The sequence below is a fragment of the Salvelinus sp. IW2-2015 genome, linkage group LG7, assembly GCF_002910315.2.
Source record: "Salvelinus sp. IW2-2015 linkage group LG7, ASM291031v2, whole genome shotgun sequence".
Taxonomy (NCBI): Eukaryota; Metazoa; Chordata; class Actinopteri; order Salmoniformes; family Salmonidae; genus Salvelinus; species Salvelinus sp. IW2-2015.
Genome location: NC_036847.1, coordinates 33,985,495 through 34,013,108, shown reverse-complemented (window position 1 = coordinate 34,013,108; position 27,614 = coordinate 33,985,495). Strand labels below are relative to the sequence as shown.

General features: G+C 45.2%; 2 protein-coding genes across 2 annotated transcripts in view; one reads left to right on the top strand and one right to left on the bottom strand.

Moving 5' to 3' along the window:
- Positions 1-9,563, bottom strand: part of dnase1l1l (deoxyribonuclease I-like 1-like) — a 25,393-nt gene extending 15,830 nt beyond the window's left edge. The window contains exons 1-5 of the mRNA XM_023991822.2: positions 9,379-9,563; positions 8,965-9,121; positions 3,652-3,740; positions 3,298-3,384; positions 3,017-3,144 (exon numbers count right to left, since the gene is read on the bottom strand). Coding sequence (XP_023847590.1) covers positions 3,017-3,144; positions 3,298-3,384; positions 3,652-3,740; positions 8,965-9,121; positions 9,379-9,488 — 571 coding nt within the window. The 5' untranslated portion in view covers positions 9,489-9,563. The remainder of the gene's footprint in view (positions 1-3,016; positions 3,145-3,297; positions 3,385-3,651; positions 3,741-8,964; positions 9,122-9,378) is intronic.
- An 11,583-nt stretch (positions 9,564-21,146) lies between these two features.
- On the top strand, positions 21,147-24,316 carry LOC111966158 (ATP synthase F(0) complex subunit B1, mitochondrial). The gene is made up of 5 exons (XM_070444603.1): positions 21,147-21,300; positions 22,466-22,502; positions 22,780-22,922; positions 23,681-23,844; positions 24,144-24,316. The coding sequence occupies exons 1-5, from the start codon at positions 21,273-21,275 to the stop codon at positions 24,291-24,293; spliced, it is 522 nt and encodes a 173-aa protein (XP_070300704.1). The 5' UTR covers positions 21,147-21,272; the 3' UTR covers positions 24,294-24,316.
- The last annotated feature ends 3,298 nt before the right edge of the window (positions 24,317-27,614 follow it).

Sequence of the window (27,614 nt, the reverse complement as noted above, 5' to 3'; positions counted from 1 at the left end):
GCGTTGAGTGTCAAGGTTGTTATGTGTGCAGAGGGTCCCTGGTTCGCGCCCGGGTCGGGGCGAGCGACGCACTAAAGTTATACTTGTCATTGATGCTGTTGACCCGGATCACTGGTTGCTGCGGAAAAGGAGGAGGTTGAAAGGGGTGAGTGTAACGATGTGAAATGGCTAGCTAGTTAGCGGTACGCGCTAGAGCGTTTCAATCAGTTACGTCACTTGCTGCTGAAACCTAGAAGTAGTGATTCCCCTTGCTCTGCAAGGGCCGCGTTTTGTGGAGCGATGATGGTAACGACGCTTCGTGGGTGACTGTTGTTGATGTGTGCAGAAGGTCCCTGGATCGGGCGAGGGGACGGTCTAATTATTACTGTTACACATAATACCAGCGCACTCCATATAGGAGTGCACTTTTGTAAAACACATCAGACCGATATAATTGTTCTTTATTAACTAGGGAAATCAGTTAAGAACTAATTATTTTCACACATTCTGTATGTCTGAAGAATCCAAATGTTCTTCTGAAATATTGAACATGGAAATCTATGGACATGTTGAAGTCTTTTATGTTGGCGATTTGACAAAATTACAATCATGGTCTTGAGTTGAACTCACACTTTTCTGTTCAAGGTGTCTAGGTCATGAATCGGTCTGCCCCCCCCGTCTAGGTTGAATCAGGTCTCCCCCCCTGCAGTCTTGAATCGTCTTCTCGTCCCCCTCCGGTCTTGAATCGGTCTTGCCCCCTCCGGTTTAGGTCTTGAATCGGTCTCCCCCCTCCGTCGTCTAGGTCTTGAATTGGTCTCGCCCCCCTCCGGTCTAAGTCTTTGAATCGGTCTCGCCCCCCCGGTCTGGTCTGAACGGTCTCGCCCCCCTCCGGTCTTGAATCGGTCTCACCCGCCTCGGTCTTGAATGTTTGCCCACCTCCGTTTAGGTCTTGAATCGTCTCGTCCCCTCCGTCTAGGTCTTGAATCGGTCTCGCCCCCTTCCGGTCTAGGTCTTGAATCGGTCTCGCCCCCTCCGGTCTAGGTCTTGAATCGTGTTCGCCCCCCTCGGTCTTGAATCGTCTCACCCCCTCCGTCTTGAATCGGTCTCGCCCCCCTCCGTCTTGAATCGGTCTCGTGCCCTTCCGGTCTTGAATCGGTCTCACCCCCTCCGGTCTTGAATCGGTCTCGCGCCACTCCGGTCTTGAACGGTCTCACCCCCCTCCGGCTTGAATCGGTCGCCCCCCTCCGGTCTTGAATCGTCTCGCCCCTCCGGTCTTGAATCGTCTCACCCCCCTCCGGTCTTGAATCGTCTCGCGCCCCTCCGGTCTTGAATCGGTCTCCCCCCCTCCGGTCTTGAATCGGTCTCGCCCCCCTCCGGTCTTGAATCGGTCTCGTGCCCTCCGGTCTTGAATCGGTCTCGCCCCCTCCGGTCTTGAATCGGTCTTCTCATCCCCCCTCCGGTCTAGGTCTTGAATCGGTCTCGTCCCCTCCAGTCTAGTCTTGAATCGGTCTCACCCCCCTCCGGTTCTAGGTCTTGACTCTGGTCTCGCCCCCTCCGGTCTAGGTCTTGAATCGGTCTCGCCCCCTCCGCTGTCTTGAATCGGTCTCACCCCCCTCCGGTCTCTTGAATCGGTCTCGTCCCCTCCGGTCTAGGTCTTGAATCGGTCTCGTCCCCCTCCGGTCTAGGTCTTGAATCGGTCTCGCCCCCTCCGGTCTAGGTCTTGAATCGGTCCGCCCCCTCCGGTCTAGGTCTTGAATCGGTCTCGCCCCCTCCGGTCGGTCTTGAATCGGTCTCGCGCCCCTCGGTCTTGAATCGTCTCCCCCCTCCGGTCTTGAATCGTTCTCGCGCCCCTCGGCTTGATCGGTCTCCCCCCTCCGGTCTTGAATCGGTCTCGCGCCCCTCCGGTCTTGAATCGGTCTCACCCCCCTCCGGTCTTGGATCGGTCTCGCCCCCCTCGGTCTTAATCGGTCTCGTGCCCCCCGGTCTTGAATCGGTCTCGTCCCCCGGTCTAGGTCTTGAATCAGGTCTCCCCCCTCCGGTCTAGGTCTTGAATCGGTCTCACCCCCCTCCGGTCTAGGTTCTTGAACTCGGTCTCGCCCCCCTCCCGTCTTAGAATCGGTCTCGCCCCTCCGGTCTAGGTCTTGAATCGGTCTCGTTCCCCTCCGGTCTAGGTCTTGAATCGGTCTCACCCCCCTCCGGTCTTGTGGCATCGGTCTCGTCCCCCTCCGGTCTAGGTCTTGAATCGGTCTCGTCCCCTCCGGTCTAGGTCTTGAATCGGTCTCGCCCCCCTCCGGTCTAGGTCTTGAATCAAGCAGATCTAACACACCCCTCCGGTCGTAGGTCTGGAATCGGTCTCGCGCCCTCGTCGTTGAATCAGTCCGCCCCCCGGTCTTGAACTCGGTCTCACCCCCCTCGCGTCGGTCTTGAATCGGTCTCGCCCCCTCCGGTCTAGGTCTTGAATCGGTCTCGCCCCCATCCGGTCTAGGTCTTGAATCGGTCTCACCCCCCTCCGGTCTAGGTCTTGAATCGGTCTCACCCCCCTCCGGTCTAGGTCTTGAATCGGTCTCGCTTTAGGTAGACACGAAAACAACACTGGTTTGTGCTGTCTTGACAACCCATATGGTCACATGGCTGGCAAGACAGCACAAACAGATGTGAGACCAGGCTAGGACTATCTGTCTAAGGTATCCTAAAATCCTTTAACACATGGCATGTGTAACGGATGTGAAATGGCTAGCTAGTTAGCGGTGGTGCGCGCTAATAGCGTTTAAATCGGTTACGTCACTCGCTTTGAGACYTTGAAGTAGTGGTTCCCCTTGCTCTGCAAGGGCCGCGTCTTTTGTGGAGCGATGGGTAACGATGCTTCGTGGGTGACTGTAGTTGATGTGTGCAAAGGGTCCCTGGTTCGCGCCCGGRTCGGGGCGARGGGACGCCGTAAAGTTATACTGTTACATATGTTCCTGTCTCCAAATTGCATGATTTGAGATGATATCACATTATAAGTTAAGACAGTGATTGATATATTGAAGGTTCTCACAGGTAGTGGGTGAGTGAAACCGGACAATGAAAGGCTCTCTGGAGAAAACCTCAGTGTCGTYATTCGTCCCCTCTCCTCCCTCTAGCTCAGGATACTGGCAATGCTCTCGGACCTGCAGCACATCTTTCCTAGAGATGATTCAAGCCAATTAATCAATCAACCAACCRACCAATCAAAGGAGAGAGAGTATACTAGAAATGAGGAGTGCTGCAGTGTTTTAAAGATTCTTATCTAAAATGTAAAGTTTCATGTAAAGCCTGTGTAAATATGTAATGGCTTACTTGTAAATGTAGACATATTGCTCTTTGTACGTTTTTTTCCCCAGTCTCTTACTCGCCACGTAGGAGTATGCATGGGATTTGTCAAAGCTGATGGTGGAATGACAAACAGACATCAGGTGACGATTAGAACCCTAACCATGATAAGACAATCTGTACATACTGTAAATATCTTATAAAGGATTCATTCTGTAATGGTGGACCCCGCCTGTATATATAAGCCTGTATTGTTGCCATATTACTTCAGTAAACATGTTAACCGGACTCACTCTCTCTGCATCATCCATATCTAAAAACATAATACACATTTTAAAAAGGTCAACAAAGCAATTTCAAGATCCCCCCGTGTTTATGTACCTGTTAAGATCTTTCACCAGTGTAGGTATGGCTTCACCTTTTGTATCTCGAACCTCCTGGATCAAACACAGGTCACAGCGAGCAAGAATCTGGGAAGGGGGAGGGAAACAGCTTTTGGTTATATTGTTGGATATCAAAATACCATAATAATGAACACAGAATAGTTGTGACCAGAGTACGTGAGCCGAGATGAGCAGTTGGAAATCACGCGCATCGCTCATGGTGCTTCTTGTATTTTCCTACCGCTCCAAGCCCCCACTAAAAACGCTCCATGTGCACAGGGGGGAAAAAAGCTAATTTCGCTCCATTCATTAAAAATCACAATTTAACCAACACCCATCTATTTTTGTGACTACCTGGACATACCAATTTGTTTTTAAGTATTGAAACCAAACCATATGGATTTGAATGAAAAGGTGAATTTAAGAAGAGAACATAATTTCAAATAGGTTACATGTCAATAGGCTGGTAAGGACATAAAGCGCGCAGCATTTAAACAACATTTCGTTGTATTAAATCATTATAGTCTATAAATTGCGCATATAGGCTGTGACTTACTTAGGCTGTGACTTACTTAAATACATATTAAACGAAAAATGACTTATTAGTGCCTTTGAATTCGTTTTTATAATTCGTTTTTAGAAACACGAGTTTGGCCAGTCTGTAACGTCAGGCTCATGCGATGGTGCTTGGAGAGCCGGTGTTGTGATGAAAATCTCCCCCCTGACAGAATTCTGCCCACCCCCCCCCCCTTCGCGTGGACGCGCACGAACTCAATTCTTCATTGCTGCGACTTGCTTGCTAGTTGAGATTTCTGATCACGTTAGACTGCGTTTCATATTTTTTTTTTAATGTCGGTTTGATCGCGGAGGAGGCACTAGTAATGTCTGCAGTTTTCGGTTTGGCTATTTGTTTCAAGTGTATTAGTCTATAAATATATATATTTGACAAAATTCGTAATCTCTCCCATGTCTTATTCCACTAGTAGTTGTTCTGAAATGTTTATTGCTTGCTTACATTTTACTCCCTCCTCTATGTTTAATATAACACACATACATTAATTATTCATTTCAGTTGCCTATCCTGACGTGAAGTTTGTTCTATAAAAAGTATTTGACTCTGATGTGTGGGGGGGAGACTTTCAGCACAACACCGGCCAGCAGCGGTGACTGTGTGTTCTCTCCASATCTGCAGAGCTACTGGGGATGCTAAACAGCCTTTTGGCCCGTCTTGCCAGGCTAGGCAGAGATGCAGAGTTGTTTTTACTATAGGTAGGCCTAAAGGTTTTTAGACAAAATAACTCAATCAAAACGGAAATCTCCTTGAGCGTGGGAATATGCCAGGCTCATTGGGCCAAAATTAATTATGGCCTATTGTTTAGAAAATGAACGAAACGTTAAACACAGTGGTCGCCAATCGACCGGTCGATCTTTAAGGCATTCCTAGTCGAACACCAAATATTTATGTTGAAAAGCCAACGAACGATAAAGGCTTGCGCTCCTTTTTAAAAATCGTGTTGAGCTGTTGACGGTAGGTGCACTTGATTCAAAAGTACTGCGCACCGGGTAGCAAAGTGTTCCCATGAGACAAACTCCGCCTACCCGGCAGATCTGTGACTAAATCGAATGCACCTACTGGGCTGCCCAATCGGATAGCTCAAATCATCGTGGCTACAGAGCTTCCATGACCCTGGTCACAGCCAAATTTAACAGCCTATGTAATAACTTTTCAAATCATGACCACAGAGAGACTGTCAACGAATACATCAAAGAGCTGCTGTTTTTATGAGTGAGTTCATCTTCAACACTATTACAAAACGCGMTTCTCCGTACTTCCGCTCGGGCTGCAGCTGAATGAGTAGCCAAGTACCGATAGCCCTGCGTTTTATTATTAGCAGCTCGTCGTGTCAATTTTAATATTAAGGAAATATTTAACTTTCTCTGGTCATAGGAACAACATGAATTTGTGCATGAGCCGGTGCGGTGCGACTCGAGTTTCGCCATCAGGTGGAAGACGGTGAGCTCTCTCTGGTCAGTCTCACCGGAGGAAACGAAGGAGGGAGCAGGGACGGTGAGAGGCGGKTTGGAAAAATCGTTTTGAACGGTCATCCAACTCGGAATTCCAAGTCGGAAACTCGGGCATCTTTCTAGAGCTCCGACTTTTCGACCTGAAGATCACTGACGTCGTGATTTGATCTCGTTGACCACCAAATGCAGGTACCACCAGTCCAGTAAAATAAAAAAGGGAATTATTTCAATTCATGCTCCACAGTGCCTCACAAGTGCTAAACCAACTGATCTATTTTGTTATCAAAGCTCGAGTTTTGAACTATATTATGGTCTGATTAACAATATTGGCAGGCCAATCATATAGCCAATATGCTGTGATAATGTATTAGGCCTACTGCCCAAACCTCATTCTTACAAAACTGTTTGTGTCAGGTTAATGTAAAAAAAAAATATATATATATATCTGATCTGTAGATCTCAGCATGCTTTTTGATTTCGAAAGTGATCTTGACTCAGAAAAGGTTGGTGACCACTGGTTTAATTAAGATATATGATTTTTAGCTTATAAATACTTTGCTACAATGACACACTTAGTTACTTACACTTACTATCCACCTCATTCCGTTCTTTTAGCATATTCACGTAGTAAGTACACCATTATACGTTTGGGATAAGTGTATTTTCAGATTCCACAGTGATTCTTTAGTTGTGGATGTTTCATGAAGCCAACGTGTAACAACTGTCATATCCCGAACAACGGAATCCGGTCTGTAACCAAACAGTTTAGCACCATACCAGCAGGTGGCATCCAATTCTTACACATAACAGTGGACAGTACATCACCGCACTCCCTCTCTTGCTCTTGGTTTCTTTATGAAAACAACTAAACTATTAGTTGGCTATTAGCAGCACACAAGTAGACTACAATTGCATGCTGGGGCGGGCATGCCCTGCGCTCCTGAAGTAAGCGACACTGGAGCCTATTGTAGCGGGCGAGAAGGCCTACCTCCAGCCTTTGGGAATCTCGCACCAGGTTCCAGTCAAATTGGGCACTCTGCTCCAGCCCCGCTCAGCTCACATACTCTGGTTGTGACGTTCTAATTCAATGCTAGTTTGATACATGTAGTGTAGGTTTGGTCCCTCTTCATTGTTGTTTTCACATAGTTGTCTAGTTTAGTTGTTTATTAGTAGCTGTCTTGTTTAGTAGTAGCTGTCTAGTTTAGTTGTAGCTGTCTAGTTTAGTTGTAGCTGTCTAGTTTTGTGGTTTAGTTGTAGCTGTCTAGTTTAGTTGTTTAGTAGTAGCTGTCTAGTTTAGTTGTTTAGTGGTAGCTGTCTAGTTTAGTGGTAGCAGTCTAGTTTGGTGGTAGCTGTCTAGTTTAGTGGTAGCTGTCTAGTTTAGTGGTAGCTGTCTAGTTTAGTGGTAGCTGTCTAGTTTAGTGGTAGCTGTCTGGTTTAGTGGTAGCGTCTAGTTTACTGGTACTTAGTTTGTGGTAGCTTCTGGTTTAGTGGTAGCTGTCCCGAGTTTAAGATGGTGGGCTGTCTAGATTTAGTGGTAGCTGTCTAGTTTAGTGTAGCTGTCTAGTTTAGTGGTGGCTTGTCTAGTTTGTAGGTAGCTGTCTAGTTTAGTGGTGCTTGTCTGGTTTAGTGGTAGCTGTCTGTTTTAGGTGCAGTCTAGTTTAGTGGTAGCTGTCTGGTTTAGGGTAGCTGTCTGGTTTTAGGTTGGTAGTGTCTAGTAGTTCTATGTAGCTGTCTAGTTTAGTGGTAGCTGTTAGTTTAACGTGGTACTGTCTGATAGGGGCTAGACTAGGTTTACGTGGTGAAGCTGTCTAGTTTAGTGGGTAGCTGTCTTGAGTTATCATGTGGTAGCTGTTGTTAGTGTATAGTGTAGCTGTCTGGTTTAGTGGTAGCTTGTCTAGTTTTAGTGGTGGCTGTCTAGGGTTTAGTGGTAGCTGTCTAGTTTAGTGGTAGCTGTCTAGTTTAGTGGTGCTGTCTAGTTTAGTTGGTAAGCTGTCTAGTTTAGTGGTAGCTGTCTAGTTTAGTGGTAGTGTCTGTGGTAGTTGTGAGTTAGCTGTCTAGGTTTAGTGGTAGCTGTTAGTTTAGTTGTAGCTGTCTAGTTTAGTTGTAGCTGTCTAGTTTGGTTTAGTTGTAGCTGTCTAGTTTAGTTGTTTAGTGGTAGCTGTCTAGTTTAGTGGTAGCTGTCTAGTTTAGTGGTGGCTGTCTAGTTTAGTGGTAGCTGTCTAGTTTAGTGGTAGCTGTCTAGTTTAGTGGTAGCTGTCTGGTTTGTGGTAGCTGTCTAGTTTAGTGGTAGCTGTCTAGTTTAGTGGTAGCTGTCTGGTTTAGTGGTAGCTGTCTAGTTTAGTGGTAGCTGTCTGGTTAAGTGGTAGCTGTCTGGTTTATAGTGGTAGCTGTCTAGTTTTAGTTGTAGCTGTCTAGTTTAGTTGTAGCGTCTAGTTTTGTGGTTTAGTTGTAGCTGTCTAGTTTAGTTGTTTAGTAGTAGCTGTCTAGTTTAGTTGTTTAGTGGTAGCTGTTAGTTGTGGTAGCTGTCTAGTTTTAGTGTGAGTCCTAGTTTGTGGGTTAGCTGTCTAGTTTAGTGGTAGCTGTCTAGTTAGGTGGTAGCTGTCTAGTTTAGTGGTAGCTGTCTGGTTTAGTGGTAGCTGTCTAGTTTAGTGGTAGCTGTCTGGTTTAAGTGGTAGGTAGTCTAGTTTAGTGGTAGCTGTCTGGTTTAAGTGGTAGCTGTCTAGTTTAGTGTGTAGCTGTCTAGTTTAGTGGTAGGCTGTCTGGTTTCAGTGGTAGCTGTCTAGTTTAGTGGTGGCTGTCGGGTTTAGTGGTAGCTGTCTAGTTATGGTAGGTAGCTGTCTAGTTTAGTGGTAGCTGTCTGTGTTTAGTGTGAGCGTGTCAGGTTGTAGTGGTGGCTGTCTTGGTTATTAGTAGCGTTAGTTATGTGAGGTGAGTAGAGCTGTTTAGTTAGTGTTAGCTTTAGTGACTGGTTAGTATGGGCTGCTGTAGTTTGTTTAGCTGTCTAGGTTCTGCTAGTGGTAGCTGTCTAGTTTAGTGGTAGCTGTCTGGTTTTAGTGGTAGCTGTCTTAGTTTAGGTGGTAGCTGTCTAGTTTAGTGGTGGCTTGTCTGGTTTTTAGTAGGCTGTCTAGTTTTAGTGGTAGCTGTCTAGTTTAGTGGTAGCTGTCTAGTTTAGTGGTAGCTGTCTAGTTTAGTGGTAGCTGTCTAGTTTAGTAGTAGCTGTCTAGTTTAGTGGTAGTTGTCTTGTTTAGTTGTAGCTATCTTCACAGTTCTTGTCTCTTACACCTACCTTGATCAGAATTCCCATAACCTTTTTGTTGTTGGCTTTCGCCTCCCCAAAGCTCTGAACGTTGAAGGCACAGATTTTCAGTGACATCGCAACATGCCACAGTCCCACAAAACACGTCACAGGAACTGGCCACTTCATTCTGTTTTGAATAGGAATTCTGTAAACACGGTAAAACAGTAGAGTTGCTCAAAATTATGTTTTTGAATTGTGACAACATAAAAACATATTCTTGGACCTGTAATTGTCTGGGGTTATAGATAATCATCCATAACTAAGTTTGTACTAGATCAGCTGTGTAGCTTAAAGTTTATATATCCGTTGTATAATATGTAATTCACATTGTGTAATAATCTGTAATATTCATCAAATTAGACATCATTAATATTACTCATATGAAATCAGAATATCTCTTACCCTCTGTGCCAGTTTCTCAGGTAGGTCAGCCCTAGTGGATTGAAGAGCCGTCTCCTGAATGTCCTGTGGTATATTGGGAACATACAGGTAACACCGAGGGTGAAAGACATGAGGCYTGCGTCCCAAACGGCACCCTATTCCATTAGCCCCTACTGTCTTTTACCCATAGGGCTCTGGTCAAAAGTAGTGCACTATATAGGGAATAGGGTGCCATTTGGGACGGAGACAGGGGCAGAGGGCAGGGGTCTGTTGTGCTGTGTCAGTGGGAAATTCAGAATGGAGCTCTATCTGGAAACGTTTGCTATACCACTGAACACAGTGGCTCAATGGACTCCCCRTCACACATTCAGAAACTTCTGCTTCTGACTGACTATTGTCTCAAAGGTGGACTACTGCCCAACAATAGACCAGAGAGAGCCCTGTGATACTAGGACTATGAATAAAAGACTGGCAATCATTCTTCTGAATCTGTGAGCTAGATCAGGGGTTTTCAATCTTTTTCATGTCAAGGACCCCCAACTATGATCAGCCCCTGTCCGAGAACGCCCAATGAAATATTTTAACCCTTTGCATTGTAGTCGTTAGACGTTACATTTGAAGATTTCAGAGGGGTAGTTAAGGTACAAGGAAATAGTTGTGTTTTTAGCTCATCTAGTAAAAAAGAATATCTTTGACTTTGTAGTGTTTGTGAATTACCACTCAGACACTATAATAAGGAATACACTGTGGGTCTATGGCCAATTCTGTCAATGATTACTAGACAATCAAGTGTGTAGTATCCCGTTGTTAGTGCTGAGTAAGGAAACTGGTCTTTAAGTAAAAGTATATATTTTTGTGCATATTTTAAGTAAATCGTTTCTTGTTCTTTGACAAAATGTGTATTTTTCTCACTTTTAGTGTTTATTTTTGCCAGTTTAGAGAGAATCTGTTTGTTGCATTACATTTATAATTATACGCTTCTAACATGAAACACRATGTGGATTCATTTTACTACGATCATATTTGAAATAGCTTACAATACAGGATCTTTTAAGCATTTTTTTTTATCAAACAATAAAAGCTCAACAAGTCATTACAACATAAAATGGATTTAATAAAAAATAAACATAAATACTTAAAGGGGCCCTTCACCTCTTGAAACTCTTATCCATTTTTTTACAGCACCATACAAGTGTATACATAATATGTGAAAAAAATATTGAACGACTTTTGTTTATTTTTGTCACGATTTTCAGATAAGATTGTTCAAGCTTGTGAAGGGTATACCGCTCCTCTTGATCGTAGTAAGTTCTGATAGGAGCCTGTTTCAGCTGTTAACAGCTGTACTCTTTTGAACATTTGGGGCCGATTTCCAGGACAGATGAAATTAAACCTATTCCTGGACTAAGAAGCACTCCTCAAATGAAAGGGCTTCTTAGTCCAGGACTGGATATGTGTCTGGATAAACCAGCTCTGGAAGCTATGACATTTCTGTCATTTGTGAGACTATTGTGGACTTTTCCAGTAAATGTATTGTTTTACCACAGACGGGGGAACCATACAAGTCAGACGGGGGAACCATAAAGGTCAGACTGGGGAACCATACAGGTCAGACGGGGGAACCATAAAGGTCAGACTGGGGAACCATAGAGGTCAGACTGGGGAACCATAGAGGTCAGACTGGGGAACCATAAAGGTCAGACTGGGGAACCATAAAGGTCAGACTGGGGAACCATAAAGGTCAGACTGGGGAACCATAAAGGGGTCAAAACTGAGAAGGTGAACCATAAAGAGTGTCAGACTGGGGGAAACCCATACAGGTCGAGACTGGGGACCAGAACAGGTCAGACTGGGGAACCATAGAGGTCAGACTGGGGAACCATAAGGTCAGACTGGGGAACCATAAGGTCAACTGGGGAATCATAGAGGGCGACTAGGAACCATAAAGGTCAGACTGGGGAACCATAAAGCGTTCTAAAGACTGGGGAACCATAAGAGGTCAACTGGGGAACATAGAGGTCAAACTGGGGAAACCATAGAGGTCAGAACTGGGGAACCATAAGGTCAGACTGGGGAACTAAAGTCAAGACTGGGGAACCATAAAGGTCAGACTGGGAACCATAAAGGTCAGATACTGGGGAACCATAAAGGTCAGACTGGGGAACCATAAGGTCAGACTGGGGAACCATAAGGTCAGACTGGGGAACCATGAAGGTCAGACTGGGAAGTTGGGAACCATAAAGGTCAGACTGGGGAACCATATAAGGTCAGACTGGGGAACCATAAAGTCAGACTGGGGAACCATAAAGGTCAAACTGGGGAACCATAAGGTCAGACTGGGAACCATAAGGTCAGACTGGGGAACCATAAGGTCAAACGGGGAATCATAGAGGTCAGACTAGGAACCATAAAGGTCAAACTGAGGGGAACCATAAAGGTCAGACTAGGAAACCATAAGGTCAGACTGGGAACCATAGAGTCAGACTGGGGAACCATAGAGGTCAGACTGGGGAACCATAGAGGTCAGACTGGGATCCATAGAGGTCAGACTGGGAACCATAAAGGTCAGGACTGGGGAACCATAAAGGTCAACTGGGGAACCATAGAGGTCAAACTGGGGATCATAAGGTCAACTGGGAACCATAAGGTCAGACTGGGGAACCATAAAGGTCAGACTGGGGAACCATAAAAGGTCAGACTGGGGAACCATGACGGTCAGACTGGGGAACCATAAAGGTCAGACTGTGGGAACCAAAGGTCAGACTGGGGAACCATAAAGTACAACTGGGGAACCATAAAGGTCAGACTGGGAACCATACAGGTCAGACTGGGGAACCATATAGAGGTCAGACTGGGGAACCATAAAGGTCAAACTGGGGAACCATAAAGCGTCAGACTGGGGAACCATAAAGGTCGGACTGAGGAACCATAAAGTCAGACTGGGGAATCCATAGAGTCAAACTGGGAACCATAGAGCAGACTGGGGAACCATAGAGGTCAGACTGGGGGAACCATAAAGGTCAGACTGGGAACCATAAAGGTCAAACTGGGGAACCATAGAGGTCAAACTGGGGAACCATAGAGGTCAGTGGACTGGCTGGAACCATTAAAGGTTCCAGACTGGGGAACCATAAAGGTCAGACTGGGGAACCATAAAGGTCAGACAGGGGAACCATAAAGGTCAAGCCAACTATGGAAGGACAGATAGTTGGGTTTGCTCACATGGAATTTGGGATACATGGCGTATAACTAATACCAACTGCTACCATGCTAGTTAACTAGATATTTTGTCTTACAAGTAATGCTATTCTTTTTACAACTTTTCAGTCATGTTCCAAAATGGCACTATTGGTTGAAAAGACGTTAGGCTGACATCTTTTGTTATGTCATAGCAGTGGTGTGAAGTACTTAAGTAAAAATAATTTAAAGTAATACTTAAGTCATTTTTTGGGGTGTATCTGTACATTACTAATGATGTTTTTGACTACTTTTACTTCACTACATTCCTTAAGAATTTTTTTTCTTCTCTGAAACCCAAAAGTACTCGTTACATATCGAATGCTTTCCAGGACAGGAAAATGGTCCAATCCACGCACTTCTCAAGAAAACATCCCTGGTCATCCCTACTGGCCTCTGATCTGGTGGACTCACTAAACACCCATGCTTCATTTGTAAATTATGTCTGAATGTTGGACTGTGCCCTTGGCTATCCATAAATAAAATAAATACATTTTAAAATGGTGTCGTCTGGTTTGCTTAATAAACTCAGCAAAAAAAGAAACGTCCTCGCACTTCAACTGCGTTTATTTTCAGAAAACTTAACATGTATAAATATTTGTATGAACATAACAAGATTCAACAACTGAGACATAAACTGAATAAGTTCTACAGACATGTGACTAACAGAAATGGAATTATGTGTCCCTGAACAAAGGGGGGGGTCAAAATCAAAAGTAACAGTATCTGGTGTGGCCACCAGCTGCATTAAGTACTGCAGTGAATCTCCTCATGGACTACACCAGATTTGCCAGTTCTTGCTGTGAGATGTTACCCCACTCTTCCATCAAGGCACCTGCAAGTTCCCAGACATTTCTGGGGGGAATGGCCATAGCCCTCATCCTCCGATCCAACAGGTCCTAGACATTTCTGGGGGGAATGGCCCTAGCCCTCACCCTCCGATCTAACAGGTCCCAGACGTGCTCAATGGGATTGAGATCCGGGTTCTTTGCTGACATTCCTGTCTTGCAGGAAATCACGCACAGAACAAGCAGTAGGACTAGTGGCATTGTCATGCTGGAGGGTCATGTCAGGATGAGCCTGCAGGAAGGGTACCACATGAGGGAGGAGGATGTCTTCCCTGTGACATACAGCGTTGAGATTGCCTGCAATGACAACAAGCTCAGTCCGATGATGCTGTGACACACTGCCTCAGACCATGATGGACCATCCACCTCCAAATCGATCCCGCTCCAGAGTACAGGCCTCGGTGTAACGCTCATTCCTTCGACGATAAACGCGAATCCGACCATCACCCCTGGTGAGACAAAACCGCAACTCGTCAGTGAAGAGCACTTTTCTTCCAGTCCTGTTTGGACCAGCGACGGTGGGTTTGTGCCCATAGGCGACGTTGTTGTCGGTGATGTCTGGTGAGGACCTGCCTTACAACAGGCCTACAAGCCCTCAGTCCAGCCTCTCTCAGCCTATTGTGGACACTCTGAGCACTGATGGAGGGATTGTGCGTTCCTCGGGCAGTTGTTGTTGCCATCCTGTACCTGTCCCGCAGGTGTGATGTTCGGATGTACTGATCCTGTGCAGGTGTTGTTACACGTGGTCTGCCACTGCGAGGACGATCAGCTGTCTGTCCTGTCTCCCTGTAGCACTGTCTTAGGCGTCTCACAGTACGGACATTGAAATGTATTGCCCTGGCCACATCTGCAGTCCTCATGCCTATCTTGCAGCATGTTCACGCAGATGAGCAGGGACCCTGGGCATCTTTCTTTTGGCGTTTTTCAGAGTCAGTAGAAAGGCCTCTTTAGTGTTCTAAGTTTTCATAACTGACCGTAATTACCTACCGTCTGTAAGCTGTTAGTGTCTTAACGACCATTCCACAGGTGCATGTTCATTAATTATGGTTCATTGAACAAGAATGGGAAACAGTGTTTAAACACGTTACAATGAAGATCTGTGAAGGTATTTGGATTTTTACAAATTATCTTCCAGAAGAACAAAGAACCTTCCAGAAGAACAACCATCTCTGCAGCACTCCACCAATCAGGCCTTTACGGTAGAGTGGCCAGACGGAAGCCACTCCTCAGTAAAAGACACATGACAGCCCACTTGGAGTTTGCCAAAAGGCACCTAAAGGACTCTCAGACCATAAGAAACAAGATTCTCTGGTCTGATGAAACCAAGATGGAACTCTTTGGCCTGTGTCTCATAGCAAGGTGTCTGAATACTTATGTAAATAAGGTAATACATTTGCAAAACATTTATTTTTTACTGGTTTTCACTTTGTCTTTATGCGGTATTGTGTGTAGATTGATGAGGTAAACATTTTATTTAATACATTTTATAATAAGGCTCTAACGTAACACGTAACAAAATGTGACGAAAGGGAAGGGGTCTGAATACTTTCCGAATGCTCTGTATTATCTTACATTCAAAGTTTTCATGAGATTTCTGTTATTTGTAAGGTGGAACCATAACGATCAATAGAGCCAACTATGGAAGGACCGATCATTGGATCTGCTCAGGTGGCATCTGGGTACATCATGCCAACTGCCGCGCTGGCAGTTCACCAGATATTATGTCTTCCAGGTAAAGCTTTTCTCTTGTGTCCATCTTCCCTTGAGATATTATACAGTAGCCAACAATATCCTTATATGTATTATTTGATGCTTTTTTATGTGTACAAGTGTTGCTATATTAGTACCATTTTGTAATGATAACACAACTAACACAATTGAAAATGTATTACTTGGATGTTGGATGCTGTTGTGTGATAACCAGTAAGCAAAATAGCTTTGAAAAGATGAATAAAAGGCGACTTTTAAATGTATTTTATAAACTCAGCAAAAAAAGAAACGTCCCCTTTTCAGGACCCTGTCTTTCAAAGATAATTCGTAGAAATCCAAATAACTTCACAGATCTTCATTGTGAAGGGTTTAGACACTGTTTCCCATGCTTGTTCAATGAACCATAAACAATTAATGAACATGCACCTGTGGAACCGTCGTTAAGACACAGCTTACAGACGGTAGGCAATTAAGGTCACAGTTATGAAAACTTAGGACACTAAAGAGGCCTTTCTACTGACTGAAAAACAAACAAAAAAAGATGCCCAGGGTCCCTGCTCATCTGCGTGAACATGCCTTAGGCATGCTGCAAGGAGGCATGAGGACTGCAGATGTGACCAGGGCAATAAATTGCAATGTCCGTACCGTGAGACTCCTAAGACAGCGCTACAGGGAGACAGGACGGACAGCTGATCGACCTCGCAGTGGCAGACCACGTGTAACAACACCTGCACAGGATCGGTACAGGATGGCAACAACAACTGCCCGAGTTACACCAGGAACGCACAATCCCTCCATCAGTGCTCAGACTCTCTGCAATAGGCTGAGAGAGGCTGGACTGAGGGCTTGTAGGCCTATTGTAAGGCAGGTATGAGCGTTACACCGAGGCCTGTACTCTGGAGCGGGATTGATTTGGAGGTGGTAGGTCCGTTATGGTCTGGGGCGGTGTGTCACAGCATCATCGGACTGAGCTTGTTGTCATTGCAGGCAATCTCAACGCTGTGCATTACAGGGAAGGCATTCTCCTCCCTCATGTGGTACCCTTCCTGCAGGCTCATCCTGACATGACCCTCCAACATGACAATGCCACCGGCCATACTGCTCATTCTGTGCGTGATTTCCTGCAAGACAGGAATGTCAGTGTTCTACCATGGCCAGCGAAGAGCCCGGACGTTTCTTTTTTCTGCTGAGTTTAGATATCAAATCAAGCCCAATAATCAACTTCTGTGGACATTCAGACCATCCACATTTCAATCAATGATTAACGTCCATGGATGTCCCGTGTCAGTTCGTACACACTGGGTAACAGTCTGCCAGTTGTACATAGCAGCTCGGTTTTAAAAAGAATGATAGGTGTAATGGCCACAGCCAATGTGCAGCCTCTCCAACAAACTCTGTTTTYGGGGATCCATGTCCGGCAATTTGGAAAATATTTAGAAGTGAGGTATGAATGCAGCTATCCTGCCAGTGAGTCTCTTTTCTGTGAGAACATTAGCCTATGTATTTCACAGTGTYACGCCCTGGCCTTAGTTATCTTTGTTTTCTTTATTATTTTGGTTAGGTCAGGGTGTGACATGGGGGATTTATGTGTTTGGTCTTGTCYAGGGGTTTTGTATGTTTATGGGGTGTTTTCTAGTCTAGGTGTTTGTATGTCTATGGTTGCCTAGATTGGTTCTCAATTAGAGGCAGCTGTTTATCATTGTCTCTGATTGGGAACCATATTTAGGCAGCCATATTCTTTAGGGATTTCGTGGKTTATTGTCTATGTGTAAGTTGCCTGTGTCTGCACTTTTCGTATATAGCTTCACGTTCGTTTTGTTGTTTTTTGTATAGTTTGTCAAGTGTTCTTCGTTTCGGTAAATAAATAGAAGAATGTATTACTATCACGCTGCGCCTTGGTCCTCCTCTCTTCCTCCATACGACGAACGTGACACACAGTGACAGTATCATTGTTTCATAAATAATTTGTATTTCAAAAAGATCCTGCTGCAGAGACTCCACAACAGAAGCAGTCGGCCTCTCCAGCCTCCTCCTCCTTTGAATGAATGTCTTTTAATAGAGTTAATTAAAAAWATATATATTTTACAACTGTTTACAACAAAGGCAACAAACAAAAAAAAGACAACTCATTGGAAATGGTTCGGCATATTATTAAACCTTACAGGCATTTTATTCAAGTTCTACAAAAAGGAGTAGTTTGTAGATGAGATGTTAGAAAACAWTGTACAGAAAATAATTAACATTAAAGTGTGGAAAAACACCCATCCAGAACTTTCTTTATCAAACAAACAGAAAACTTATGAACTGATTTTCATGAACTGCACTGATTTTTATCCAAGTAAAATATGTTGCCAAATCTAATCATTTTAAACACAGCTATTGAACAATTATTACATATTGATGCATATTGGCAGTATATTGTACTTTTAGTCCTTGAGTTTTCTTAACGTGTAACATATTGTAAACATTTAAGTACTCTAAATCAAGCTATATGCAGTGACTTCTTTAAAGTTGAAATGAAAAAAAAATAGAATTCTCAGTAGTCATTCATCTATAAAGGAACCCAGCAGTTCTGAGATACAAATTAAATAAATGTTTAATACCTGAAGAGAAACTCCTAATTTACACCAAACAAACTCCTATTCCTGAGCTGTGTTGTGGTAGCCTGAGTCCCAGATCTCTTTGCGCTGTCTTGCCAAGTCCAAATGTTTACAGTTGGCTAGAGAGCTTACAATGTCATAGAGTTTGGGAAGACAGCTTCCAGTGTCATAGAGTTGGCTAGAGAGCTTCAATGTCATAAGGAGTTGGCAAGACAGCTTCCAATATCATAGAGTTGGCAAGAGAGCTTCTAATGTTATAGAGTTGGGAAGACAGATTCCAGTGTCATAGAGTTGCTAGAGAGCTTCCAATGTCATAGAGTTGACAAGACAGCTTCCAATATCATAGAGTTGGCAAGAGAGCTTCTAATGTTATAGAGTTGGCAAGAGAACCTCAATGTCAATAGAGTTGGCAAGAGAGCCTCCTATTTCATAGAGCTGGCAAGATAGCCTCCTCTGTAATTGAGTTGGCAAGAGAGCATACACCAACCTGGGACTCAGGCTAGTGTTGTGGCCAGATAGGCCTGAAGCAGCCAGAGAGCTGTGGTCAGATAGGCCTGAAACAGCCAGAGTGTTGTGCTGAAGCTGCCTGCAGTAGATAGYCCTCTATGTGTTCCTCTACAGCCGAGTACAGGTCCTGGACCTGCTCCCTGAAAGGAGGGAGCCACGCCCACAAGGTGGCACCCATCACCACGGACAGGTGCAGCAGCAGAAGCACATACACAGTCAGCCACAAGACACAGGGCTTCTAGAATCATCTTTAAAACATTAACCTGTACTGAAGCACAGTAATAAAAAACAGCATTTACTTCAAAGTGGATTTAACTGGGCCGTCAGGGGCATATTTGAGATGCATTTCATTACATAGGTCATGGGGACAATAGATGGAGGGAGATGGTCCCTGTACTGCTGCTGTATCAGACGGACCTGGCACGACTGGCGCTCTGCCTCCACGGCCTCCAGCAGCTCCTCACACACACACACACACACACTGTTTTCACCTTCCTCGTGTATAAATTATTCATTTCGTAACTGAATTGAAACATCTGTACATTCTATTCACGGTTATTGGTCCATTTCAGATGATGATTTGAGGTGATCAATGAACATGTAATAACTCATATTCCTCATGCTTTCACAATCAGGCTTAGCACAGTAAAGAGGGTTTATGAGCYCCTCCTCCCTCACCTCTCTCTCCTCCTCTAGCCCCTCGTCCCTCACCTGTCTCTCTCCTCCTCCTTTAGCATGTCCTCCTCCTCTAGCACGTCCCCCTCCACTAGCCCCTCCTCCCTCTCCTCTCTCTCTTTCTCCTCACCTCCTACCTTACCTCTCTCTTTCTCCTCGAGCACGTCCTCCTCCAGTAGCCCCTCCTCCCTCACCTCCTCCTCTAGCCCCTCCTCCCTCACCTCTCTCCTTCAGCTGTGGTTGGTCCTGAGTCCCTCCACTAGTCCCTCCTCCACCKCTCTCCTTCAGCTGTGGTTGGTCCTGAGTGTGACGGAGCTGCTCCTCAACTTGATTTCCTTCTCCCCATGAGAACTGCTTCTGCTGTGATGACACAATCAGCCCCTCCTCCACTAGCACATCGTCCAACACAGCCAACTGCACCAGGGTCTCCTCCAAGTCTCCTGACTGCTCTGACAATACATCCAGCTCTTCCTTCGCTTCTGGCACCTCTAGCAACACACTCATGTGTTCCTCCTCTTTCACTAACACAGCCAACTGGGCCAGGGACTCCCCAAGGGAGTCCTCCTCAGTGCTGGAATCTAGGAGTCAGGGTAAGCAAGGTCAAAGTGGAGAAACTGCCTCTAGTTTTCTGGTAGAGTTCTTCTCGTTTTTTTCCTAATAGTGTTTGCTCTCTCCATACTGAGGCCTTTTAGAAAGGAAAAGCAACAATGAAGGGACTCTGTAATTAAGCTATAATAACATTGCCTTAATAAATGAGCTCAGGATCATCCGAATAAAATGATTAAAAGGTATATCAACAAGATAAACTTCAAATATATTGAAGAAGACAATAGACATGTACAGTAGACGGTGTCACTGGTGTAGAGAGCAGGAGGCAGTCCCAGGTTTAGAACTGCTAAATTGATTTAAGAGCCATAGATCAAAGCGGGACTAAACCCAAACGCCGTTGTTCTCAAAAATATATCTTTATAAATGAAAAGGCACAGGGCGAACCCAAAGCGCAACATATAAAGTACTCAGGAAATAGTAGGAGCGATTCCTCTAAGGAAAACAAGTAACATTTACAATGATCGACAAAGACAACTGGCAGAGGGAGTGTATATATACAGTGATAGAGTGGGGATTGGAACCAGGTGTGTGTAATGATGACGAGACAAGTCCGGGGTTGATGAGAGAAGGGCGTTTGCCAGCAGCAGGTTCGGCAGCAGCTAGAAGGCCGGCGACGAACGCCTGAGCTGGACAGGAGGGGGAGCCAAAGCGAAGGCCGGTGTGACAGACGGTAAGCTAAGGAATACCATTTCTCTTTTCTTACCAATTCACTGCTGTCCAGTTCGACCAGGTCATCTTTAGTTATTCTTGTTCTTCAACCATAATTAACAAACGTCCATTGGATGTAGTTCCCGAGAAGTCATAGGCCAACCCACTGGGCACAATTCAATGTCTATTCCACGTTGGGTCAACGTAATTTCATTTAAAAGACGTGGCTTCGTTGCAGATGACACAACTGTCGTCCTTGACCTCTGCAAAGTCTTTCGCCGTTTGTGACCCGGGTAGATTTGACTTAAGGGTCACCCTGAACTCGGCCCACAACGCCTCTGACTTGGATGTGTCACTGATATCACAACTGTTATCCTTTCCAGAGTCTTTTGCCGTTTTTTGGGGGCTGACTGATCTTCTCCTGGTAAGTTCCTGCTTAAARTGTCAAGAGAACATACCTGGTCATCCCTACTACCTCTGATCTGGCGGACTCACTAAACACACATGCTTCCTTTGTAAATTATGTCTGAGTGTTGGACTGTGCCCCTGGCTATCCATACATWAAAAAAAARMAAMAAGAAAATGGTTCAGTCTGGTTTGCTTAATATAAGGAATTTTATACTTTTTATTCTTAAGTACATTTTAGCATTTGCATTTACTTTTGATATATATATTTAAAAGCAAATACTTTTAGACTTTTACTCAAGTAGTATTTTACTGGGTGACTTTCACTTTTACTTGACTCATTTTCTATTAAGGTATCTTTACTTTTATTCAAGTATGACAATTGGTTACCTTTCCCATTATTGACTGCAACCGTATTTAGGAGCTTTACTAATATCCCGTGCAGCAAAAGGTCAAATCTATGTTTCTTGTGTGCCACCTAGTGAATAAAACATTGAACAACCGGACAATTTGATTTGACCCGGACACACAAATCCCGTTTACGAAGGCATAGAGTCTCGCGACGTTTGACGAGGCTTTCCCGTTCGTCCGCCATTCTTGTGGCTCTTTGCAGTAGAAGGGCACGAAGAGAGCAGTGCCCAGCAAACCAAGGACTTGGCACTTTTGTCGTTCAACCATGCTGTCTAGGGTCGTTTTCGTTTCAGGTATGCAATGCCAGCCTTTTATACATAAGATTGAGTTGAAATAGCAGTGGTTATGCCACGAAATGTGGCTGACTTGAATGTGAATCTGAAGGGTAAAGTCAGGAGAAGAAGGCCGCAGTCACATTGAATGAGCAACATGCAAACCTAGCAAGGCTAACGACAGCTAGTAAATGTGACATGCAAAATGTTATTAATTTGTCAAAYTTGGGTAGGTATTGCACAGGGTTCGAAATAGTTAGCTAATGTCAATGTAAGTCATTGTTTCTGCGGTATTAGTTAGATAACTAAAGTTAGCCACAAACAAACTGACGTAAACCAGACTAGCCTCTGATCTCTGCCCTTGGCTAGCCAGCACATCTGACCCGCTTGTTTACAACTGCACTAGGGTCGGACCGAATTTCTGTGTAGATTAAGACACTGTGGAGCCGAAGCGACATATGGCTCAGAAAACATACTTTAGTCCAGGGAGGAGAAATGCGTTRCACTCTAAATTGTCCCWTTATCCCAACTGTTACACTGAGAAGATTGAACRACTGCTARTTTCAGTAAAATGCAGTTTTTGACCTCATTCTAGTTAACGTTAGCAGTAGCCACAGCAGTCATTATGGAATGGCACCTAGCGTTGAACAACAAAGGAGCTGATTGGCTGACACTTCCATTCCAAATTGGCTGCTAATTAGGATCTGTGCTTATCTATTTAATAATAATAATAAAAAATTATCAGATAATATGCATTTTCAAAAAATAATAATAATAATGTTAAGTTTTTGGGAAAAAAGTCAGTTTATGTAAAGTACATTGTGGAGTTTTTCTTGTCTACCATGTAACTAGCAAGCTAGAGACTATTGAATTCTGGAAGCTTGCAAACTAGCTGGCAATGTAACGCTTGCGGATGTCATGGCTATTGCGCTTGACGGCTGACTACCGTTGGCTAGCTAAAGCTTGTCAGTGTGTACAGTTCACAARCACATTCTCTTTGTTTGATTGCGTAAGTATAAATGTCCATATTAATCTCTACCATTATGTTCAAAATTGTGCAACAGGACACTCTTTCAAGCAGCCACGGTCTCCMCATGTTTACTTTCATTGACACCTTYGTGACATTCAAAACATTTGTACATTTTGTCTTTTCAATTCTATTGACTGTTCTTTTATCCTCTTCCAGCCAAWGCTGTAAAAAGCAGTGGTCCCCTCGGCGCTGGGTATGCAYMTCTTATTATGACTTCCAACCTTTAACTGAAGCTAGATACATCTGCTTGTTTTACATGCAGGAAATCAATAAATSACCATTCACAACACTAGATGTCATTTTTATGGTCCCAGTAGTTTTATTATGATTTGGCAAACATTGGTATTTGATAAATATACCTATAAATGGRAATAAGGGTGACAAAATTTATAATGGTCACTCTACGTTGAAGATCTACATGCCYGTCTTCTCTGTAGTTCCTATAATAAGTTGTCTGTCTRTCCTCCCAGGCTGGTCCAGCTGGCCCACCTCCACACGTCCCCCAACAGCCAGGCCCCAGTYCCCGCTCTGCCAGAGAAGGGAGGCAAGACGCGCCACGGCATCATCCCTGAGGAGCTCTTCCAGATCCTATACCCCAAGACTGGAGTTACAGGTCAGCAGAACTTCCCCGAACCTGGAGCAACGTTCAGATAGAAATATGACATGTAGAACAAACTTGCCTCATGTAGAATAATAACTTCTGTTTTATTCATTCCATTTCTGCCTACATGATCAATGATGTTTGCCTGAATGTGGCCATAAACGTTCACTCCCCTCACCTTTCCTCTTCCTCTTCTATCCCTCCTCATCTCCTCCTCTTCTCTCCTCCTTTCCTCCTCCCCTCATCTCCTCCTCTTCTCTCCTCCTTTCCTCCTCCCCTCATCTCCTCCTCTTCTCTCCTCCTTCCTCTTCTTTCCTCCCTCCCCTCATCTCCTCCTCTTCTCTCCTCCTTCTTCCTCCTCCTCTATCTCCTCCTCTTCCTCTCTCCTTCCTCCTCCTCTCTCTCCTCCTCTTTCTCCCCTTCTCCTCCCCTCTCCTCCTCTCTCTCCTCCTTTCTCTCCTCCTCTCTCTCTCCTCCTTTCTCCTCTTTCCTCTCCCTTTCCCTCTTCTCTCCTCCTTTCCCTCCTCCCCTCTCCCTCCTCTTTCTCCTCCTTCCCTCTCCCCTATCTCCTTCCTCTTCTCTCCCTCCTTTCCTCCTCCCTCTATCTCCTCCTCTTCTCATCTCTTTCCTCCTCACTCCTTCTCTCCTCCTTCTTTTCCTACCCTTATCTCCTCCTCTCATCTCCTCCTTTCTCCTCTCCATTTCCTCTTCTCTCCTCCTTTCCTCCTCTCCCATCTACTCTTCCCTCACTCCTGTCCTGTTGTCTCCAGGGCCCTACGTGCTGGGTGCTGGGCTGCTCACATACATCCTTTCCAAGGAGATCTACATCATCAACCACGAGACCTTCGCTGCTGCCTGCATGGGTACGGTCATCATCTAYGGTGTCAGGAAGTTCGGCCCCGACGTTGCGGCTTTCGCTGACAAACTGAACGAGGTGGGGAATTTATTCTCCTGAGTATGTTTGGCTTATTTCATCATCAATTGCAGACGTTCTTATCATACATGTTGTGCTCTGGACTGCTTAAAAGATGCACTGTGTCAACACACTGCCTCGTTTCTACTGAATTTACAGTTGAGGCTTTTTGGCCCCTCCCCTTAATGCCGCAAATAGATCCGTACTGCAAACTGTCCATCATATGCTGTGTCCCTCCTGAGGCGCGTAGTCTCATAGCTGACCTGTGACCCTGACCTTCTGACGTCGGCTATGTGTGTGTTTTTCATTTTTTTTTGCAGGAGAAAGTTCAGAAGGCTCAGGAAGTGAAGGACCTGGCCATGACCAGCTTGGCTCAGGCCGTTCAGGATGAGAAGAAGGAGCAGTGGAGGGCAGAGGGACGACAGATGCTCTTCGACGCTAAGAGGGTGAGTGTGACCGATAGAGGTTAGAACGTTGGGTCTCCTGTATGCATTCAAGATAGGGAAGCTTCTTTGGCCACCTCTCCTCCCGTCCTGAATTCCTCCTCCTCCCCCCACCTTTCCCTCTCTGCTGATGACTTCGTCAACCATTTTTGAAATAGAAGGTCGACGGACATACCGAGTGCCTCGTTTGCATAAGTCAACACACAAACCCCACCGACATGAAGATGGCTCACCGGCAAGAGGCTGCACTTGGCTACTGATCGATCTTCAGTCTGACTCCGTCTCAAAGGAGAAGTTCAAGTCTCTTAAACTGAATGACTTTTACGCTTCACTTAACGAGACCGCGTTTCCAAACCTCCGGAGGACGCGCAGAAGATGCTGGTGTTGTTTGGCTCGACCTACGTGTGTGAGCAGACGTTTAGCGTCATGAAAATCAACAAAGCCCATCACAGATCCAAGTTAACTGACCAACACCTCAGATCTGTCCTGAGAATTGCCACAACAAAACTAACTCCAGACTTTGATGCACTGGCAAAAGGGAGACCAACAACACTGTTCCCACTGAAATGGTGAGTTTTCTGGCTGTGTTATGAAAAAATGCATATGGAAAGTTTGGAAGTGCGTCTTTTAATTAAGAGCAATGCGCATTTACGCACAGCAGCGGTACAGTAGCTTTATTAACACGCCGCACATCGTCTTAATTTAAATTTTCAGCTGCAGGTAGGTATATTAATACAGCCTATGTCTGTGTGTGCAGCCGATACGACGTGTACTGTTTGCGCGTGAAGGCGAGGGCGTCCGTGGCGAGTTGTAGAGCGCGCGGTCAGGACAATCCATCCATGATTTTGCGGAGTTCAACACAAGTAGATATTATTGAGCTTGAGTATTTCGTTGTGTAATAATTTGTTTTGAATGTTGAAAGTGATTCCATTTTTCAATAATGTTGATTTCTTTAACTTTGCACCTTCGATTGAAACTTATTAAAAACAGACGCAATCTTGATAATCACAGTGCGTATGTTATTTTAATCTATTTACATTTCCTCATCCGGTATCTGCGAAATAGTATGTAAATGCCCATATCTTGCATATTCCTTGAGACAAATTTATTAACTGATAAGGGCTATTTTTCACATTTGAAAGACAGTTAATAAATTGGGTTGTAGTGTTCTTACTGTGCTATGAGGTTTGCACACACTACATTTAATGCTTTAGTATATCCGGCCCAAACACTCCCTCCAAATGCTCCTGGCCCGGCCCCTCTGTCAAATTTTAGAACCCATTGTGGCCCGCGAGTCAAAAAGTTTGCCCACCCTGACCTAGACACACACATACATATATATAAACACCACCACACACATACTGACGACAGTATGTAATGTTCCCATCTGTCTCCCATCCCTAACCCACCTGCTGGGGGTGGATGCTGGTGACAACGTTCTTCTCCACCCAGTTAACCATGTGTTCCTGCTCCATGCGGCGGTGAAGGGTCTGCAGGGCGATCTGGTAGTCCAGCCTCTTCTTCACATCGTTGGTCACCATGTGGACCCTCTCCCTGCGGTTGGTCTCCAGTAGCATGGCCACGTTTGTTCTGAGGTGGAAGACAGAAGAGGACAGTGGAAAACAGGAGAAGAGGACAGTGGAAGACAGGAGAAGAGGACAGTGGAAGACAGGAGAAGAGGACAGTGGAAGACAGGAGAAGAGGCAGTGGAAGACAGGAGAAGAGGACGTGGAAAGACAGGAGAAGAGGACAGTGGAAGACAGAGAAGAGGACAGTGGAAGAGAGAAGACAGTGGAAGACAGGAGAAAGGAAGTGGAAGACAGGAGAAGAGGACAGTGGAAGACAGGAGAAGAGGACAGTGAACAGGAGAAGAGGACAGTGGAAGACAGGAGAAGAGGACAGTGGAAAACAGAGAAGAGGACAGTGGAAGACAGGAGAAGAGGACAGTGGGAAGACAGGAGAAGAGGACAGTGGAAGACAGGAGAAGAGGACAGTGGAAGACAGGAGAGAGGACAGTGGAAGACAGAGAAGGACAGTGAAGACAGGAGAAGAGGACAGTGGAAGACAAGGAGAAGAGGACAGTGGAAGACAGGAGAAGAGGACAGTGGAAGACAGGAGAAGAGGACAGTGGAAGACAGGAGAAGAGGACAGTGAAGACAGGAGAAGAGGACAGTGGAAGACAGGAGAAGAGGACAGTGGAAGACAGGAGAAGAGGACAGTGGAAGACAGGAGAGAGGACAGGGAAGACAGGAAGAGGCAGTGGAGACAGAGAAGAGGACAGTGAAGAACAGGAGAAGAGGACAGTTGAAAACAGGAGAAGGGACAGTTGAAGACAGGAGAAGAGGAAGTGGAAGACAGGAGAAGAAGGACAGTGGAAAACAGGAGAAGAGGACAGTGGAAGACAGGAGAAGAGGACAGTGGAAGACAGGAGAAGAGGACAGTGGAAGACAGGAGAAGAGGACAGTGGAAGACAGGAGAAGAGGAAAGTGGAAGACAGGAAGAAGAGGACAGTGGAGAACAGGAGAAGAGGACAGTGGAAGACAGAGAAGAGGACAGTGGAAGACAGGAGAAGAGGACAGTGGAAGACAGGAGAAGAGGACAGTGGAAGACAGGAGAAGAGGACAGTGGAAGACAGGAGAAGAGGACAGTGGAAAGCAGGAGAAGAGGACAGGTGAAGACAGGAGAAGAGGAACAGATGGAAGAGCAGGAAGAGAGGACAGTGGAAGACAGGAGAAGAGGAACGTGGAAGACAGGAAGAAGAGGACAGTGAGACAGGAGAAGAGGACAGTGGAAGACAGGAGAAGAGGACAGTGGGAAGAGGAGAAGAGGACAGTGGAAGACAGGAGAAGAGGACAGTGAAGACAGGAGAAGAGGACAGTGGAAGACAGGAGAAGGGGAGGGAGACAGGAGAAAGGACAGTGGAAGACAGGAGAAAGAGGACAGTGGAAGACAGGAGAAGAGGACAGTGGAAGACAGGAGAAAGAGGACAGTGGAAGACAGGAAGAAGAGGACAGTGGAGACAGGAGAAGAGGACAGTTGAAAACATTAGTACACCATCTCATGTCAAGATCATCCCCATCATTAGAGTCAGGTTTCTCAGACCCAGAGAAAGTCAAGTCCTGGACTAAAAGACTCTTTTAAAACAGATAATTCTCCATTGAGAATGCTTTTTAATCAAGGTCTACCCTCAATTAAACTTGCGTCCAGAAACCAGCCCTAGAGTGGTCACGCAGACTAAAGACCATATTCAATAGGTCTCTTATCAAAATGCTTTTTACATTGGCTTGATTTCACCTAATTTGGGTGTGTATGGTCGAGCCTAGGTTACCTCAGATTCAAAACACGGTC